Below are 15,875 nucleotides of genomic sequence, written 5' to 3'. Positions count from 1 at the left end.
ACCCACCTTGGGCCCCACCACATCCATGTGAAGACATATTTACTTCACCACCTAGCTGAAATGACTTTTTCTCCATGAAGTTTTACCAGATCACTTGAAGCAGATTCAGTGAATGTTTTGAGTGGTTAAGTGGATAAATGAGTACAAAATACCAATAGGAAACGTTCAATTATACAAGTAGTCTGCATGGCTTAAAACCATCTGGCATTGAATAAGGTCCATGGCTGTACCAAGTTTCTGTGTAATTCTGGTTTTAGTAATAAAAATGTTTTCCTTTTAGTCTGGAGAAAAACGGAGGCCCATCCATAATTCCTGTCTTTAAAAAAGGTAACTGATTTTTTAAAAAATTACTTTTGAGTTATGTTTGAGCCCTGACACTTTCTAGTTCCGTTTTAAAATCTAAAGTGTAAGAAATCTGTGTGTGTGTTTCGCTTTGCAGATCCAAAATCTATCAAGTTTGTTTCAGTAGTTCCAAATTCTGAAACATTTTCTGGTTTACAAGCCCACTGTAATGATTTCTTTGGTTTATCTCATAAACCACTAATAAAACTAAGTCATTCTTTAGTATGTATGACCTCGTCATGATCTTGTTACCCCTTTCAGATTAAGCTTGTCTGCCTTACAGGTTAAGACAGGGATCACATTTCTTCTCATTGATACTCTGTAAAGTCTCATACATAGTTGGCAAAACTGATTTTTAAAAAAGTGACCTGTGCCTACACAAATTAAATTTAAACATCAATTTCTAGTGGCCATGTAATATGGGAGATAACTTTTGACTCATGTAAAGCTTACTGCTTGCTCCTGTGTGCTGACGTGTAGGGTAACAATGAGGTTTACTTAGTATATTACCCTATAGTTAAAAAGCAAGTATAGCAACAAGCAGAAATAAAGATCATTTTGTTTGAAAAACAAAAGCAAAGAAAGAAAGAATAGAAAGAGTAAAAAGTGCACACACACTTACACACGAGTGACTTATTCAGGAGGTATCTGAAGAAAAAAAACAGGCTTTGGAGGCTCCGTTTCTATTGTAGACGACTATTGAGTCTTTTTGTTTGCTTGCTTTTTGTACAACTTTAGTGTAGGAGTAATTTATATTAAGTCAGTCCTGTTATTTAATATTGGTTTCTACATAACGTTTATTTACCTACCAACAGTGATCTCAAGTCTTCATAGGTGTGTGATAATCTCAGCAAAAATTAAGGACACTGTGGCAAGTTTCGGATAAAGTTACTGCCACTCAGTGTAAAGTTTATCACTTTGAGAGAATGCCTCATACACATTCTTTTGGTGTTACAATAACCTTTCTTATGATTCTTAAAATATTTGGCTAGAGGGGAGTCGGGCGGTAGCACAGTGGGTTAATGCACGTGGCGCGAAGCACAAGGACCGGCATAAGGATCCTGGTTCGAGCCCCTGGCTCCCCACCTACAGGGGAGTCGCTTCACAGGCGGTGAAGCAGGTCTGCAGGTGTCTGTCTGTCTTTCTCTCCCCTTCTCTGTCTTCCCCTCCTCTCTCCATTTCTCTCTGTCCTATATAACAACGACATCAATAACTACAACAGTAATAACCACAACAATAAAAACAAGGGCAACAAAAAGGGAATAAATCGATATTTAAAAAATGTTTGGCTTGCATGTATTTATCTATTAGATGGAGACAGGCAGAGAGAGACAGCTCAGAGCATCAAAGCTTCCTTTTCAGTGCTGTGGAAACTGGGCTCCAGAGCTGGGTGGCAGATGGCAGAGCAGCACGCCACGCCACGCATCAGTGAGCTGCTCTTCAGGACTCTCTGAGTGAGCTGCTTCTCAAGACCAGTGTTTGCTGTTCTGCAGTGCAGGCTTGCACAGTAAGGGTTACGACAACAGGGGAGATAGCACCTCAGCTACATTCAGTCTCCACGACTCCAAGCCCTGGGATCTGTTCTAGAGTGGTGCGACTAATCCCAGAGCTCTTAGATGTAAAGAGGAGATAATTAATTGTGGCTCTCTGACTTTTAGGAAAAGAACACCGGAGAAAATTAAAGCCTAAAATTCAGCCAGCAGACTCTCTGACTTTAATACCTCCTGTAACTAACTTCATGGGACTCTTCAAAACAACAAAAAAGACTACTGTGACTCACAACGCGTTTTCCTTCTCATCTGCAATCTCGTCAGATATCATAAATGTGTCACGACCAAGAATAGTATTTTTGAGTGACCTTGGGAAAAATGTTCAGAAAACTAACGTGGAGCCGGCGGAAGGCTAATAAAGGCATTTCAATATGAAAGGACTTCTGGGAAATCTATTAAAAGACGTGTTTTTCACTTGCAAAATAAGCATAAGCTGATTTAGCCCTGTGAGCAGAGAGCCTTGGTAAGGAGAACTTTCTGTTATAGAAACCCAGGATACTCTATGGGCTAGTGCAGGGTGAGGGGATTGCATGGGGAGGCCAGTCTGACCCCCGGCATTATGTTAACATCTACTGTAACAGCCTGAGATACTTAATGAGAGGGACGGGGAGGGGTAGGGAGGGGGAGAACAGGAGCGGGAGAGGGAGGGAGGGAGAAGGCATCACAGACACCACAGCATGACTCCACCATCCCAGAGTTGCTTCAGTGCTGCCCATGGTGGCCCACTATAGTGCTGGAGCCTGGAGCCTGGAGCCTGGAGCCAGGGCCTGGCCATGTGCTGTAGCAGGTGAGCTAGCTTCCGGCCCCTCAAGACTGGATTTTCAGATTTCAAGGATGGAGGGTCAGTGTTTCTCTGTGTTTGCTAACACAGCCATCTGCTGCATATCTGGCCTAGCCAGAGCAACTTACCACTCATAGAACTTATTTCTCCTAAAGTACAAGTTCCCAATGGAGATTATTTTGATTATTCTATGTGATTTAGTTCTACTTAAAAAGAAATTTATAAGAAAGCCATGAAAATATAAAGGGTTCTTACCAACCTGCCTGACAGTTACCCACCCACACCTTTTAAGCTGACGGTGGCCAGCTGAGCTCAAGGTCTTCATCTCCCCATTCTGTCTGTCTGTCTGTCTTTCTTCCTTCACTTCCTTCCTGTCAGGAAAGGTAGCACAGTGCTCCCACATGGCAACAGAACTTGACCCTGGGGCCTTGTGCAGAAAAGGCGCACTCTGCTCTATTGGCTGAGCTCTCTCTCAGACCTTCCTCCCACATGTTCATCTTTAGCCCACAGGCTTCTCAGTAAGGCAAGTCAGTGGTTAGAAAATTCACAACTTGTTCAGGGTGGGTGACATAAAATAAATCTCCACTGATGACTTTATCAAAGGATATAGTCAGTAGTTTAGTCTCCGTATCCAAAGAATAGTAAATCTCAGGGCTGGGCAGTGGCACACCTGGTTGAGCGCACATGTCAGCATGTGGAAGGGCCAGGGTTCAAGCCCCTAGTCCCCACCTGTGGAGGGGGTAAGCCTCACAAGCCCTGAAGCAGGGCTGCACGTATCTGTCTGTTTCCCTACCCCCCACCCACCCAATTTCTACCTCTGTCCTAATACCAAAGGAAATACATTAAAAAATAAATAAATAAAAGGCTGCTGGGAGCAATGGATTTGCGTGCGTGCGTGCGTGCGTGCGTGCGTGCGTGCGTGCGTGCGGAGGGGGAAGGACAGTAAACCTTTAATCCAGGTAGAAAAGTGATAAACTATTACATTTGTAGAACCAAGGCTCAAGTTCAAAGCGTCAAGACAGAAACAAAACAAGAACCCCTTTCACTTCATTTATTTTCAATGATTAACTATAATTTCTAAAATAGCAGATGTGACTGTATACAGCCCATAAATACAAAGTCAAATACTACAATTAACGGTTATTTGAATGTCATATTTCTTACAATCTCAAATGGGGTTTAACATACGTAGGTATCCCATTCTTTATCTTCCAGAGAGGATATCTAATAGCACAGGTCTGTGTGAGGAACAGCATACGTCCTGCTAGAGAAAGTCATAGTCACACTGACCTGGAATTCTTTGGCTTGACACAGCCGTGACTTGGCTACCCTTCTAAAGTTCCTCTCATTAGAAAATCAGGTTAAGTAGGAGCCAAAAAATGTTTCTCCTCTCTTAATAAAAGAAAGGAGGAGATGATCTAGACTTACACACCATCGAGTCAGGATTTAGAGGAAATCCTGTGCCTGCCAAGGTCTTTTATCTGCCAAAAACAATACATTCCTTCCTTTACAGGGTGTTTTCCAAAATTTAAAAAGAAAAAAAAAAACCAAACTATGTTCCTTAGTAACCATCTAACATTATTTCAGTCTTTTAGAAGAGCAGCCATCCAACATGAGAAATAACAGGGGCTCAATGAGTAGAAGGCGCTAGGCCTTACCATGCGCACACGAGGCTCGGGCTCAGTTCCTGGCACCACACGGGAGTGCCATGGGCAGCACCACTAGAACTCCGCGGGTGGGGAAGCAGCGTTTTGTGTCTCTGTCTCGCCCTGAGTCCACAGAATAAAAGGACTAGGGGCAGAGGCTGCTCGGAGTACTGGGTATCTGGGAAGCTCTCATTTCATTCTGTGTTCTCTGTTGAAGATAAAAAAAAAAAAAAAAAAAAAGAACAGAATGATGAGATGAAGAAAATAAAAACTTTTAAAACCTTACTACTGAAATTCTACCTTTAGGGCTTTTTGAAAAGCAAAAGTCAAATCTCCATTTTTAAGCGTGGTATTTTGATGGCAGCTTCCGCAACATCTCTTGATATGTCGACTCCAAGGGGACACCTGCAACAGGAGCGAGAGAAGAGGCTTGGGTTTTGGCTTTTGCGTCAGGATTCGTAGCTAATGCTGAAACCACCTTGCTTAGAATTGTGGCAGCGTGTGCATCTCATTTAATTCACCGCTGGTGGTGGTTTTCTGAGTGGTGTTGGGAAGTCAAGCTTTAGTGATTCAATCGCTCCCCAGGATGGCATTTTCATTTCAGTCAGAGGTACAGAGAACACCACAATGGGAGGGCTTGCGCCCAGGTCAGTGCACCGCAAAGGCTTCCTCCTGGAGGAGCGATCTCCTGGACTCCGGGGGCAGTTTTTGGGCACAGAGACACAGCTGGACCTCAATGTAGTGTAATGGGGAAGGTGACCAGCTTCATTAAAACTTTTTAAAAAATTTTTTTTCATTAAAGAAAAATTTGGAGATTTAAAAAATAAAAGTGATGTGAGGTATAACTGATATATAAAAAGCTAGACATGCTTTTTGTACACAACTCAGTGAGTCTGGGGATTCACACGTTTTTAAAAGAAATTCTTTTGCCTTCAAATACAGTATTACTATATTTAAAACAGAGTGAAATAGAAAAACAACAAAAAGGCTCATCATCCTCTACAAAACCAGAAGGTTCAAGAATCTTCTACCATTCAGTTGAGGCCAGACCTGTGCCACAAACCAGGTTTCTGCTGGTTCTTCTGTGATCTCAAAAGCTGGCTGGGGCAGGATGATTCCTTATTCTGCCACTGTTGCCGGGAGAGGTTTTCAGTGCTACTCTCTTTCTTTAGGGCCCCTCGGGCAGAGGGAGATGGCAGTGTGGCCCTGAATGAGGGACCCCGGCTGGACCACATGTGACACCGGGCCCCTGTGACGACTGTCTTGTTGAGCAAGATTTGTTCACTGAAAGTGAGCAGTGAAAGCCTGATTCGATCTGGCTTCTCTAATGCATAATGATGATGAACGGGACCACGTACTTTGGTTCATAGCGGATGCCTTCTGTTTCATGTAAAACACCCAAGCCAGCACGCAGTCTTTCAATACCGTTCCTAAATAAAAAATCATTGAATCGAATTAACAGGCCGTGATTCAAGAAAGAAGATTCAGTATCTGAACAGGCATTTTGTACATAGTTAGGAGTGAAGCAGATTCTAACTCAACTGACGTACCAAGCGATCATAATGCCGTTGTCTGTGCACAGGCTGGGAGGCGGACACAACAGAGTGCACTCTGTGGCGTTCATCACGACTCCCAGAGCTTTCCGGATATATAAATTGCTTGCAACACCTCCAGATGCAACCTGAAGAAAGTAAGACCAAAATGAGCACTTCTTTTCTTTTTTCTTTTTTGTGGTGACGCAACTTGAAACAATTACAAATTCTGTCGCTGTGGTCTGCGAGGTGGCGTAGTGATGGGGCTTTGGACTCTCAAGCGTGAGGTCCCGAGTTTGATTCCCGGCAGCACATGTGCCAGAGTGATGTCTGGTTCTTTCTGTCTCCTTCTATCTTTCTCATAAGTAAAATAAAAACCTTAAAAAAAAAATTCTGCTGCTGTCAGTGACTGAATTCAGGACTTCATGCTTGATAGCCCAATAGTTTGAATCATTTTCTCTCTCTTTTTTTTTAAAATTTCTTTATTGAGGGATTAATGGTTTCCAGTTGACAGTAAAGTACAATGGTTTGTACATGCTTAACATTTCCCAGTTTCCCACACAACAGTACAGCCCCCACTAGGTCCTCCTCTGCCATCATGTTCCAGGGCCTGACCCCCCAACACCCCCACCCCCAGAGTCTTTTACTTTGGTGCAATGAAGCAATTCTTATCTATGGGTCTGAGCCAAATTCTTAGCAAATCCTGGGCAAACAAACACGCCACGGGCACGAAGCCTAGTGAAGACAGCCCTGTGGGCTCAGGACACGGGCACTGAGGTGAGCAAAGCCGGTGGGGTGGGGTGGGGTGGGGTGGCCCATGAGGACTGCACTGTAAGGTAAAGGCGCTCAGTGAGCTTTGGGGAAGGGACACTGCTCCTTGGGTGGAGACTGTGGACTTGTAACGTATGCTGGAGGCATGAGACTGGGTACTCCCCGAACACTGAGGGTCTCGTAAAACAGTGGTACTGCAAAAACGCAGAATGTGCAGAACTGAACACTATTATAGCTGTTGTTCATCCAATACTCCATCGTGTGGTTCAGCATTTAAATGTGAAAACAGAGGCCCGGGCAGTGGCACATCTGGTTGAGTGCAGGTTACCACGTGCCAGGGCCCTGGCTCGAGCCTCTGCTCCCCACTTGCAGGGCAGGGGGAGGCTGCGCAGAGTAGTGACACGTCTGCCAGATGTCTCTTTCTCTCGCTTGCGCTCTGCATCTCCCACCCCTCTTAATGTCTCTCTGTTCCATCTAATAGAAAAGGAGGAGGAGGAGGAGGAGCAATGGGTCATCATACAGGCAGCTAGTTCCAGGAGTTGCTGTGGGAAGACCGGGAAGAGAACAGGGAAAGCCAGGCAGTAAAGCCGGAACATGCCCTGCGCAGCTGCCGAACACACAGTCACTGCCGCGTCCCTCTGGAGAAGGCGGCTGTCAGATGCTTCACATGAAGCCACTCACTGGAAGCTCCTCAACCTTAAGGCAACAAGGATTAAAACAGACACACCTGGGGGTCGGGCGGTAGCGCAGCGGGTTAAGCGCACGTGGCGTGAGGCGCAAGGACCCGCGTGAGGATCCCTCTGTCTTCCCCTCCTCTCTCCATTTCTCTCCGTCCTATCCAACAACGAATGACATCAACAACAATAATGACCACAACAAGGCTACAACAACACGGGCAACAAAAGGGGGAAAAATGGCCTCCAGGAGCTGTGGATCTGCAGTGCAGGCACCGAGCCCCAGCCATAACCCTGGAGGCAAAAAAAATTTCTACAAACAGAAAGTAGCAAATAGTTTTTCTTTTCCTTTTTCAAAAAAAGAAAGAAATTCAATGAGAAGGGGATGGAGACTTAGACCTCTTCACACGGGCTACGCACAAGTCGTATACAGCTGTCACACCCACACCAGAAATGGTTGGTAACCTTCTTTCTGCGCGTCTCCGCACTGCCACGGCTATCACCCGGCATCAAGATGCTCTTATCCTCACGCAAAGGGTAAAGTGTTCTTGGGACGCAAGTCCGCCTGTGAAGATCTAGCGCTGTTTTAAGATGGAGTGAAACCACTTACCACCACGGCATCCTTCTGAGGTAGCAAGTCTCTCTGCCTGCAGAACAGGATGGCGCGATGCGTCCGTCTGGCGAGGTGGCAGGCGACCGTGTGCTGGACCGCGGCCGCGATGTCAGCAGCCGCAGACAGCAGCTGGCCTTGCTCACGCCCTGCACAAACCAGGAAGCAGCTGGAGGAAAACCGCAGGGTTACCTGCTCGCCCAGCGTTACTGAGGAAATTCCTACCTTCCTCTTTTTCCTTTTGCATCACGAGCTTATCAACAACGTGCTGAAGTCCGGAAAAAGAGAAGTCACAGTTTTTAGCTCGCTGCATGGGAGGTTTGAGATCAAAACTCAGTTTATTCCCTTGCTTGGCCAGATGCTCGAGAGCCTCCCCCCCACTCATGGCGGAGCACTCTGGATGATTCATGAGAGACAGTCTTCTTGCAACCTAGTGAGAACACACACACACACACACACACACAAGTGAGCTGCGGAATCAAGATGTGAAGGGCGTTCCTTGTACTGAAAACAGAACACAAGCTCTGCTTATACAAACACAGGCTGTGGCTGACTGGCCAACAGACAACGCCAGGCCTGCCTTCTTATTTACTTTTGTTCTTTGCTTAAAAGCATGACTGCATATGCAAATTATTCAACAACTATGTACTATCCTTTTGTCTTTTTTATTTATTTTTCCCTTTTGTTGCCCTTGTTTTTCATTGTTGTAGTAGTTATTATTGTTGTTATTGATGTTGTCGTTGTTAGGACAGAGAGAAATGGAGAGAGAAGAGGAAGACAGACAGGGGGAGAGAAAGACAGACACCTGCAGACCTGCTTCACCACCTGTGAAGCGACTCCCCTGCAGGTGGGGAGCCGGGGGCTCGAACTGGGATCCTTACACCGGTCCTTGCGCTTTGCGCCACCTGCGCTTAACCCGCTGGGCTACCGACCGACTCCCACTATCCTTTTTTCTTGCTGTATATATATTTTTTTCAGCCTAGTAAAACATCATTCATAAATAACTACATGAATGGTAATACACACATATATATATTTTGCCTCCAGGGTTATTGCTGGGGCTTGGTGCCTGCACTATGAATCCACTGCTCCTGGAGGCCTTTTTTCCATTTTACTGGATAGGACAGAAAGAAATTGAGAGAGGCGGTAAGATAGAGAGGGAGAGAGACAGAGAGACATCTCCAGGCCTACTTCACCGCTTGTGAAGTTGCAGGTGCACCATCGCCCGGCCCCTGTAATCTAGTATCTACAGATCTCTAATGAAATAAATACCTTAATAAAAAAGACGGTATCAGTTGTTTTTTAGTTACCTTGTCAAGCATGTCACCTGGTGCTATATCCAAAGACTGCCCAAGCAGCAAAAAATCTGAAACCCCTCTAGCTAATGCCAGCAGACAATGACCTCCAGAAATCAAGAGAGCCAAGAACGGAAAGTCAACTGCACTGGTCAGTCTAACAGTGAGCGCGTGGGCCTCCATATGATGGATGGGGATGAAGGGCTTTCTGAGCTGGGCTACGAGCTGTAAGCTAAAGGACAAGCCCACTCCCAAGCTTAAAGCAAGTCCCGGCTTGACGGTGGTTGCGACTGCGGAGAGTTCACTGGGAGAGACCTGACTCGCAGACAAAGCTTCCTGCACTATCCGCGCAATATGTTCTCTGTGAAGCTGTTGAGCCACTGGAGGAATAATGCCACCTGTTCTGAGAGAAACAGAGACAGGTGTTCAGATCATAAAAAGAAAGAAAATAGCACACATTGTTACTGAAGATAGGCTTTAAAATGAATCACTATATAGCTAGGACAGTAAATACTTTAAATATGGGTCTTACAGTGCAACCTGCTATTAAAAACTCCGTATGTAGTGTGCAAGGGTATGTGTCTGACTTTTCAAAACTCTCCACAAGCTACTATGGATCTGTTTGATGATGAATGAGATCCCCAAGATAATCCTAGGAAACATTTTAAGGAAGAAGTCTTGAACAAGGAAAAATAATGTCTCTTGTGAACAGGGAAAACTATTTAATAGGCCTCTGCAAGACTATTTCTGTCACGTGCCTACATCTTACCTGGGTGACCAATATGAGTGGAGCGAGAAATTTGTGAATAACAACAGGGGAGTGGATAAGGAGGCTATGGTGTGTATGTACAAGTAACGGACTAATACCTGGCTTCACATTCTTGCCTTTTGCTACAGCAGAGTTGGAGTTGAAGGGGATCCTGCTAAGAGAAATAACCAGGAGGAGAAAGACTGAAAACACTGAGAGGATGATCTCACTCATACGTGGGGTCTAAGGAAACAACGCAGGAGAACTTAAAAAGTCAAATATAGGGGCTGGGTTGTGGTGCACCTAGTTAAGCACACACATTACAGTGCACAAGGACCCAGGTTCAAGGCCCTGGTCCCCACCTGGGGGTGAGGGGAAGCTTCACAAGTGGTGAAGCAGGGCTGCAGGGGTCTCTTTATCTCTTTCCCTCTCTGGCTCTCCCCCACCTCTCAATTTCTCTGTCTCTAGCCAATAATAAATAGATAAGTATTAAAAAATATAAATTAAAAAAAAGCCAAACTTAAACCCTTAGTCTCTGACATCAGATCTCAGGCTCCTGAGGAGAGGGGGCTGTCGGGTCTGTGTTTGATTTACCTTGTGCTGGGAGATTAGCATTTTGGTCTTGGGCATGGTGTGCTAACATATTTTGAGGAGATGTGAAGTTGTACCCCAAAACAAAAACAGTCTTGTAAAATGCTATGTCAATTAAAAAAAAAAAAAGAAACCTGTAATAACTAACTGGATATAATAGACTTAAGACACCGAAGATGATTCAGGTAATGAGTAGTAATGACTAGGAAAAAAAATTACAGGAGCATGAAGACACTTGTGCAATGAAGATGAGAAGATAAAGATGTTTTGAACACACACGAGACTGGCGGAAATGGCAGAGCAGCAGAGAGCTTACAATACTGAAATAGATGCTGGCGGTCCATGCTCAGGTGGGTAATTTTGATTCTCGGTATATATATATATATATATATATATATATATATATATGTAGGAAAAGTAGTAGATGACCACCTCAAATATTGAAAACAAACAAAAACACTAGTGGGTGGGGCCGGGTGGAGGTGCACCTGGCTGAGCGCACATGTTACAGTGAGCAAGGATCCGGGTTTGAGGCCTCAGTCCCCAGCTGCAGGGGGGAAGCTTCACGAGTGGTGAGGCCGGGCTGCAGGGGTCCCTCTGTCTCTCCCCCTCTTTATCTCTCCACTCCTCTCAATTTCTGGCAGCCTCTTTCCATAAAAATAAAGATTAAAAAATATTTTAAGAAAACTAGCTGGTATGCCAAATGCACCACTCATATCAAAAAATATTACTGAGTTGGGTGAGAGCTTACTTTCGTTTTGGTGACAGGATCGGGCAAGACGCAGACTTAACTGTGGGGCGCTTTCGAGCTAGACTGAAGGGTGTCAAGTCTTTTTCTAAAGTGCCGTTTAGAGGATTCTGCATTCACCTGCTGGGGGGGGGGAGCTTCATGAGTGGTGAGGCAGGGCTGTAGATGTCTCTCTGTCTCTTTCTCCCCGACCTCCCCCTCCTCTCTCAAATTCTCTATCTCTATCAAATAAGTAAATATTTAAAAAGAATTTATAAAAAAGAATTTGCACTAATGAAACCAGCTCCTAAAATTCAATCTCCACACATGACAACACAGAAACATTATTCCACTCTACTTTTTTTTTTCCTTAAGTAAACTCCCGAGCTCGTGGCTACTTACTTTAAATGGACTTGAGTTTGGGAATGTATCGCTTCTCCCAAGACATCTCCGGTCTCATCCACCACAGCGGCTGCTGTGTCATCACAGCTGGTTTCAATTCCCAGAACTACTTTATGGAGAAATAGTTTCCCAGGGTGATAATTAAAGTTTCTCAGAAATTCACATATTTTTCTTTTTGATGGCTTAAAAAAGACTCCTGCGGTCTTATTTAATATTAGCATACCTCCTCTGTCGATGATTTCTGGAAAAGAGTCATAGAGATAAATCTATTTCTATTTTGAACTGATATTAACCAATGAGGCATTGAGCTAAGCAAAATTCTAAAAATCTGGTGAATTCTCAGTATCTAGTTTTATAAAATTACATGAAAGTTTGTAAAAGTTTGTCAAGTCTTTCAGGCTACACAGCAGCCAGTCAATATAAGTAACAGCATGACACTCCATGCTAAGGGTGAAAACAGGTTAAGTTAGATATACTTTTGTTAGTATTACTTCCATATTGTTCTCACAAAAATATACATTTTCTTTACAGATAGCTAATATCACAGTACATTATTGATTGTTAAACTTAAGGCAAAATGTTATACATCAACGGCAAAATGGAACAGACTACTTCTTGGGAACACTCTTTGGGATTTTTTATGAGTGATTTAATAGCAATATACAAGATAATTTAGTCACCCATGTTATGTGCCTCCCTCCTCCCCAAGGATAACCACCAGAGTTTTTCCTGGGAGCACTGTTCAAAATAAAATTTAAGGATTTGCAGCGTTCTAGCCCTACTCTAAACCCTGACACCATCTTCCCAGACATATTTTTATTCTATCTGCATGTCAGCTGTCAGGCTCAGGCGAACATCACTGAAGTCAGGGGCCCCTTGGAACGCACCAAAAATACACTTCCGAGTGGGGGGAGATAGCTAATGGTGATGCAAAGAGACTTTCACACCTGTGGCTCTCACATCCCAGGTTCAATCCCCCACACCGCCATAAGCCAGAGCTGAGCAGTGGGCTGATGAAAAAATAAAGAAAAGAAAAAATACTTTCAAGACCCCTAGTTTCATTTGCTCTACCCCTACCTTTAGGTTGCTGTTTATTAAACAATTTTTTTTTTTTTTTTTTTTTTTTTTTTTGCTTCCAGCCACTAATTTGCAGAGGCTGTCAGAGGCCGACCAGACTTCCCTGGACAGACGACCCCACCCGTGTGTCCTGGAGCTCCGCTTCCCCAGAGCCCTGCCCCACCAGGGAAAGAGAGAGACAGGCTGGGAGTGTGGATCCACCTGTCAACACCCATGTGCAGCGGGGAAGCAATGACAGAAGCCAGACCTTCCACCTTCTGCACCCCACAAAGAATGTTGGTCCAGGGGCCGGGTGGCGGCGCACCTGGCTGAGCGCACAGGGACCCGGGTTCGAGCCCCGCGGTCCCCACCTGCAGGGGAGAAGTTTCCTGAGTGGTGAAGCCGGGTTGCAGGGGTCTCTCTGTCTCTCTCTCCCCCTTCCCTCTAGATTTCGGGCTGACTCTACCAAATAAATAAAGATAATGTTGGCCCGTACTCCCAGAGGGATAAAGAATACGGAGCCTTCCAAAGGAGTTGCCAACTCTGGTGGTGGGAATTGTACCCTCTCATCCCACAAGCTTGTTCATCATTATTCAATCTCTAATAAAAAAGATTTGGTCTTCTAAGCAAGCCTTCTCAGGAAGCTGAAGTCCACGAACAATCCTGTTAAATCTCCGTTTCCTCAAGGATCCGCCCACCCTCCGGCCTCGCCCCCTTGCTGCGTGTCTCCATTTCCGCCTCGGCAGCAGGGTTTGCGCGGCCCCGGGGTCGGGGGCAGGGCGACGAGCTCGGCCGGGCTTTGCACCGCAGCTGCAGGCTCTCGAGGCCACCCGGGCCCCTCAGCTTTGCGGCCACAGGGCGGGGGACACCGCACGACGGTTCTGCAGAGACGCTCACGCCCGAGGCTGCAAAGGCCCAGGTTCAGGCCCCCGGCCGCACTTTGGCCACAGCTGAGCAACGTGCTCGGGTGACAAATAAAAACGATGTAAAAACAAAACAAACAAACAAAACACGACCATCAAGCTCGGCCGCCAGTCAAGCTCAGCCCAGCAGCCCCCGAGTGTCCCCTGCGGCTGGGGTTCGGCTCGCGCGGGGCTGCAGGCAGGGCCGAGCCATCACCCACCTTCCTCGACAACCAGGACGCGCGTCCCGTGCGTCTGTACAAAAGCTCCGCAGCCCGGCCAAGAATCCAGAACGGGCGCCCGGGAGTGACGTCATCGGGACCGCGCCCGAGTCGCTCCGCCTACGTCAGTAGTCACGGCCCTACGGCGCGTCGCTCGGAAGCCCGGCGAAAGGAGCGCGCACCCAGGGCGCTGGGGATGATGTCATCAAACGGCGCCCGCAACCGCGGGGGAGGAGGAGGGCCGGGGGAAAGGGGCGTCGCTCGTCTTCATCGTCACGCCTGTCGTTCCGGAAGCTGCGCGAGGTGATTACGTCAACGGCCCTCCGACGGCGTGGCAGGTGAGCGGAGGACGACCACCCTCGTGCGACGTCCCGTCTTTGTTATGTTGTCTGAGCTTAGAGCCTTACCGGAAAGGAGGCGGGTGTAGATTTCTTGTTTCATTTTTTTTTTTTAAATTTTTTATTATCTTTATTTATGTATTAGATAGAGACAGCCAGAAATTGAGAGGGAAGGGGGTGATAGACAGGGAGAGAGATAGAGAGACACCTGCAACACTGCTTCACCACTCATGAAGCTTCTCCCCTGCAGGTGGGGACCGGGGGCTTGAACCTGGGTCCTTGCGCACTATAACATATGCGCTTAACCAGGTGCACCACCACCCGGCCCCTTCTTGTTTCATTTTACAGGAATCAACACCGGCGGTGACCCTGATATTTCCCGACAGCGTGGAGGCCGGGGCACACGCACGGCTCGGTGCAGAGCGCTGACATGGAAGCCGCGGCCGTGGAGACGCCTCAGCGAGCGCCTGTGCCGATGGCGCCGCCCGGGGCGGACGACCGCAGCCGTGTGCTGGGCACCTGCCCCGGGCTCAGTGCTGATCCCCCCGCCCGCCCTGACTCGGTGCTGACCCCCCTGCCCGCCCTGACTCGGTGCTGACCCCCCCGCCCGCCCTGACTCGGTGCTGACCCCCCTGCCCCTGACTCGGTGCTGACCCCCCTGCCCTGACTCACTGCTGACCCCCCGCCCTGACTCGGTGCTGACCCCCCTGCCCTGACTCACTGCTGACCCCCCGCCCTGACTCGGTGCTGACCCCCCTGCCCTGACTCACTGTTGACCCCCCCGCCCTGACTCGGTGCTGACCCCCCTGCCCTGACTCGGTGCTGACCCCCCCGCCCTGACTCGGTGCTGACCCCCCCGCCCTGACTCGGTGCTGACCCCCCTGCCCTGACTCACTGCTGACCCCCCGCCCTGACTCGGTGCTGACCCCCCCGCCCTGACTCACTGTTGACCCCCCCGCCCTGACTCGGTGCTGACCCCCCCGCCCTGACTCGGTGCTGACCCCCCTGCCCTGACTCACTGCTGACCCCCCGCCCTGACTCGGTGCTGACCCCCCCGCCCTGACTCACTGTTGACCCCCCCGCCCTGACTCGGTGCTGACCCCCCCGCCCTGACTCGGTGCTGACCCCCCCGCCCTGACTCGGTGCTGACCCCCCTGCCCTGACTCGGTGCTGACCCCCCTGCCCTGACTCGGTGCTGACCCCCCTGCCCTGACTCGGTGCTGACCCCCCTTCCCTGGTCTCAGTGCTGGAGCCCCCTCACCACAGCCCAGCCCCAGAGGGAAGGACAGACAGGCTGGGGACGGATCCACCTGCCAACACCTAGTCCAGAGGAGAAGCAATGACAGAAGCCACAACTCCCACCTTCTGCTCCCCATAAATGATTCTGGTCCTAGGGTTGAAGGGAGACAGCGTATCGGCTATGCAAAGAGACTCTCATGCCTGAGGCTCCAAAGTCCCAGGTTCAATCCCCTGCCCCACCATAAGCCAGAGCTGAGCTGTGCTCTGGTTAAATAATAATAATAATTGGTCCATACTCCCAAGGAGGAAAAATGTTAAAGGAAGGCCAGAGAGCCCTGAACTCCAATTTCTTCAGGACCTAGAAAGATGAGAGGGAAAAGAAAGGACATTATGAAGTAGGAAAAGGTGTGCGTGTGACTTAAGAAAGAAGGCAGGACGGGGGGCGGGGGG

The 15,875-nt window shown here is 47.7% G+C and overlaps 2 protein-coding genes across 8 annotated transcripts in view; one reads left to right on the top strand and one right to left on the bottom strand.

Annotated features, from left to right (window-relative positions):
- Positions 1 to 2,272, top strand: part of ANKAR (ankyrin and armadillo repeat containing) — a 55,626-nt gene extending 53,354 nt beyond the window's left edge. For all 3 annotated transcript variants that reach the window (XM_060177586.1, XM_060177585.1, XM_060177584.1), the window contains 2 exons: positions 281 to 327; positions 2,001 to 2,272. In XM_060177586.1, coding sequence (XP_060033569.1) covers positions 281 to 327; positions 2,001 to 2,248 — 295 coding nt within the window. In that variant the 3' untranslated portion in view covers positions 2,249 to 2,272. The remainder of the gene's footprint in view (positions 1 to 280; positions 328 to 2,000) is intronic.
- A 1,437-nt stretch (positions 2,273 to 3,709) lies between these two features.
- On the bottom strand, positions 3,710 to 13,913 carry OSGEPL1 (O-sialoglycoprotein endopeptidase like 1). 5 transcript variants are annotated; one of them, XM_007529000.3, is made up of 9 exons: positions 13,849 to 13,910; positions 11,670 to 11,910; positions 9,217 to 9,604; positions 8,132 to 8,336; positions 7,907 to 8,055; positions 5,870 to 6,000; positions 5,678 to 5,749; positions 4,620 to 4,724; positions 3,710 to 4,527 (listed from the first exon to the last, which is right to left on the bottom strand). In XM_007529000.3, the coding sequence occupies exons 2-8, from the start codon at positions 11,888 to 11,890 to the stop codon at positions 4,646 to 4,648; spliced, it is 1,245 nt and encodes a 414-aa protein (XP_007529062.2). In that variant the 5' UTR covers positions 11,891 to 11,910; positions 13,849 to 13,910; the 3' UTR covers positions 3,710 to 4,527; positions 4,620 to 4,645. The 5 variants fall into 5 exon arrangements, 4 of the variants coding, with proteins under 4 accessions (XP_007529062.2, XP_016046259.2, XP_060033566.1 ...); XM_016190773.2 differs by lacking the exon at positions 5,678 to 5,749 and having other exon boundaries at positions 13,849 to 13,912; XM_060177583.1 differs by lacking the exon at positions 13,849 to 13,910 and having other exon boundaries at positions 9,217 to 9,599; positions 11,670 to 11,807.
- Between the last annotated feature and the right edge of the window lie 1,962 nt (positions 13,914 to 15,875).

The sequence above is a fragment of the Erinaceus europaeus genome, chromosome 18, assembly GCF_950295315.1.
Source record: "Erinaceus europaeus chromosome 18, mEriEur2.1, whole genome shotgun sequence".
NCBI classification, from domain to species: Eukaryota; Metazoa; Chordata; class Mammalia; order Eulipotyphla; family Erinaceidae; genus Erinaceus; species Erinaceus europaeus.
This window is presented reverse-complemented; position numbering and strand designations above follow the sequence as displayed.

Excerpts from the sequence above, each read along its gene's own strand:
- OSGEPL1 (XM_007529000.3), bottom strand. The coding sequence starts at position 11,890 with ATGCTAATATTAAATAAGACCGCAGGAGTCTTTTTTAAGCCATCAAAA. Across the intron at positions 8,056-8,131 it reads GCAAAAGGAAAAAGAGGAAG|GGCGTGAGCAAGGCCAGCTG; the intron begins GTAGGAATTTCC and ends TGGTTTGTGCAG. Across the intron at positions 4,725-5,677 it reads GGCATCCGCTATGAACCAAA|GTGTCCCCTTGGAGTCGACA; the intron begins GTACGTGGTCCC and ends CTCCTGTTGCAG.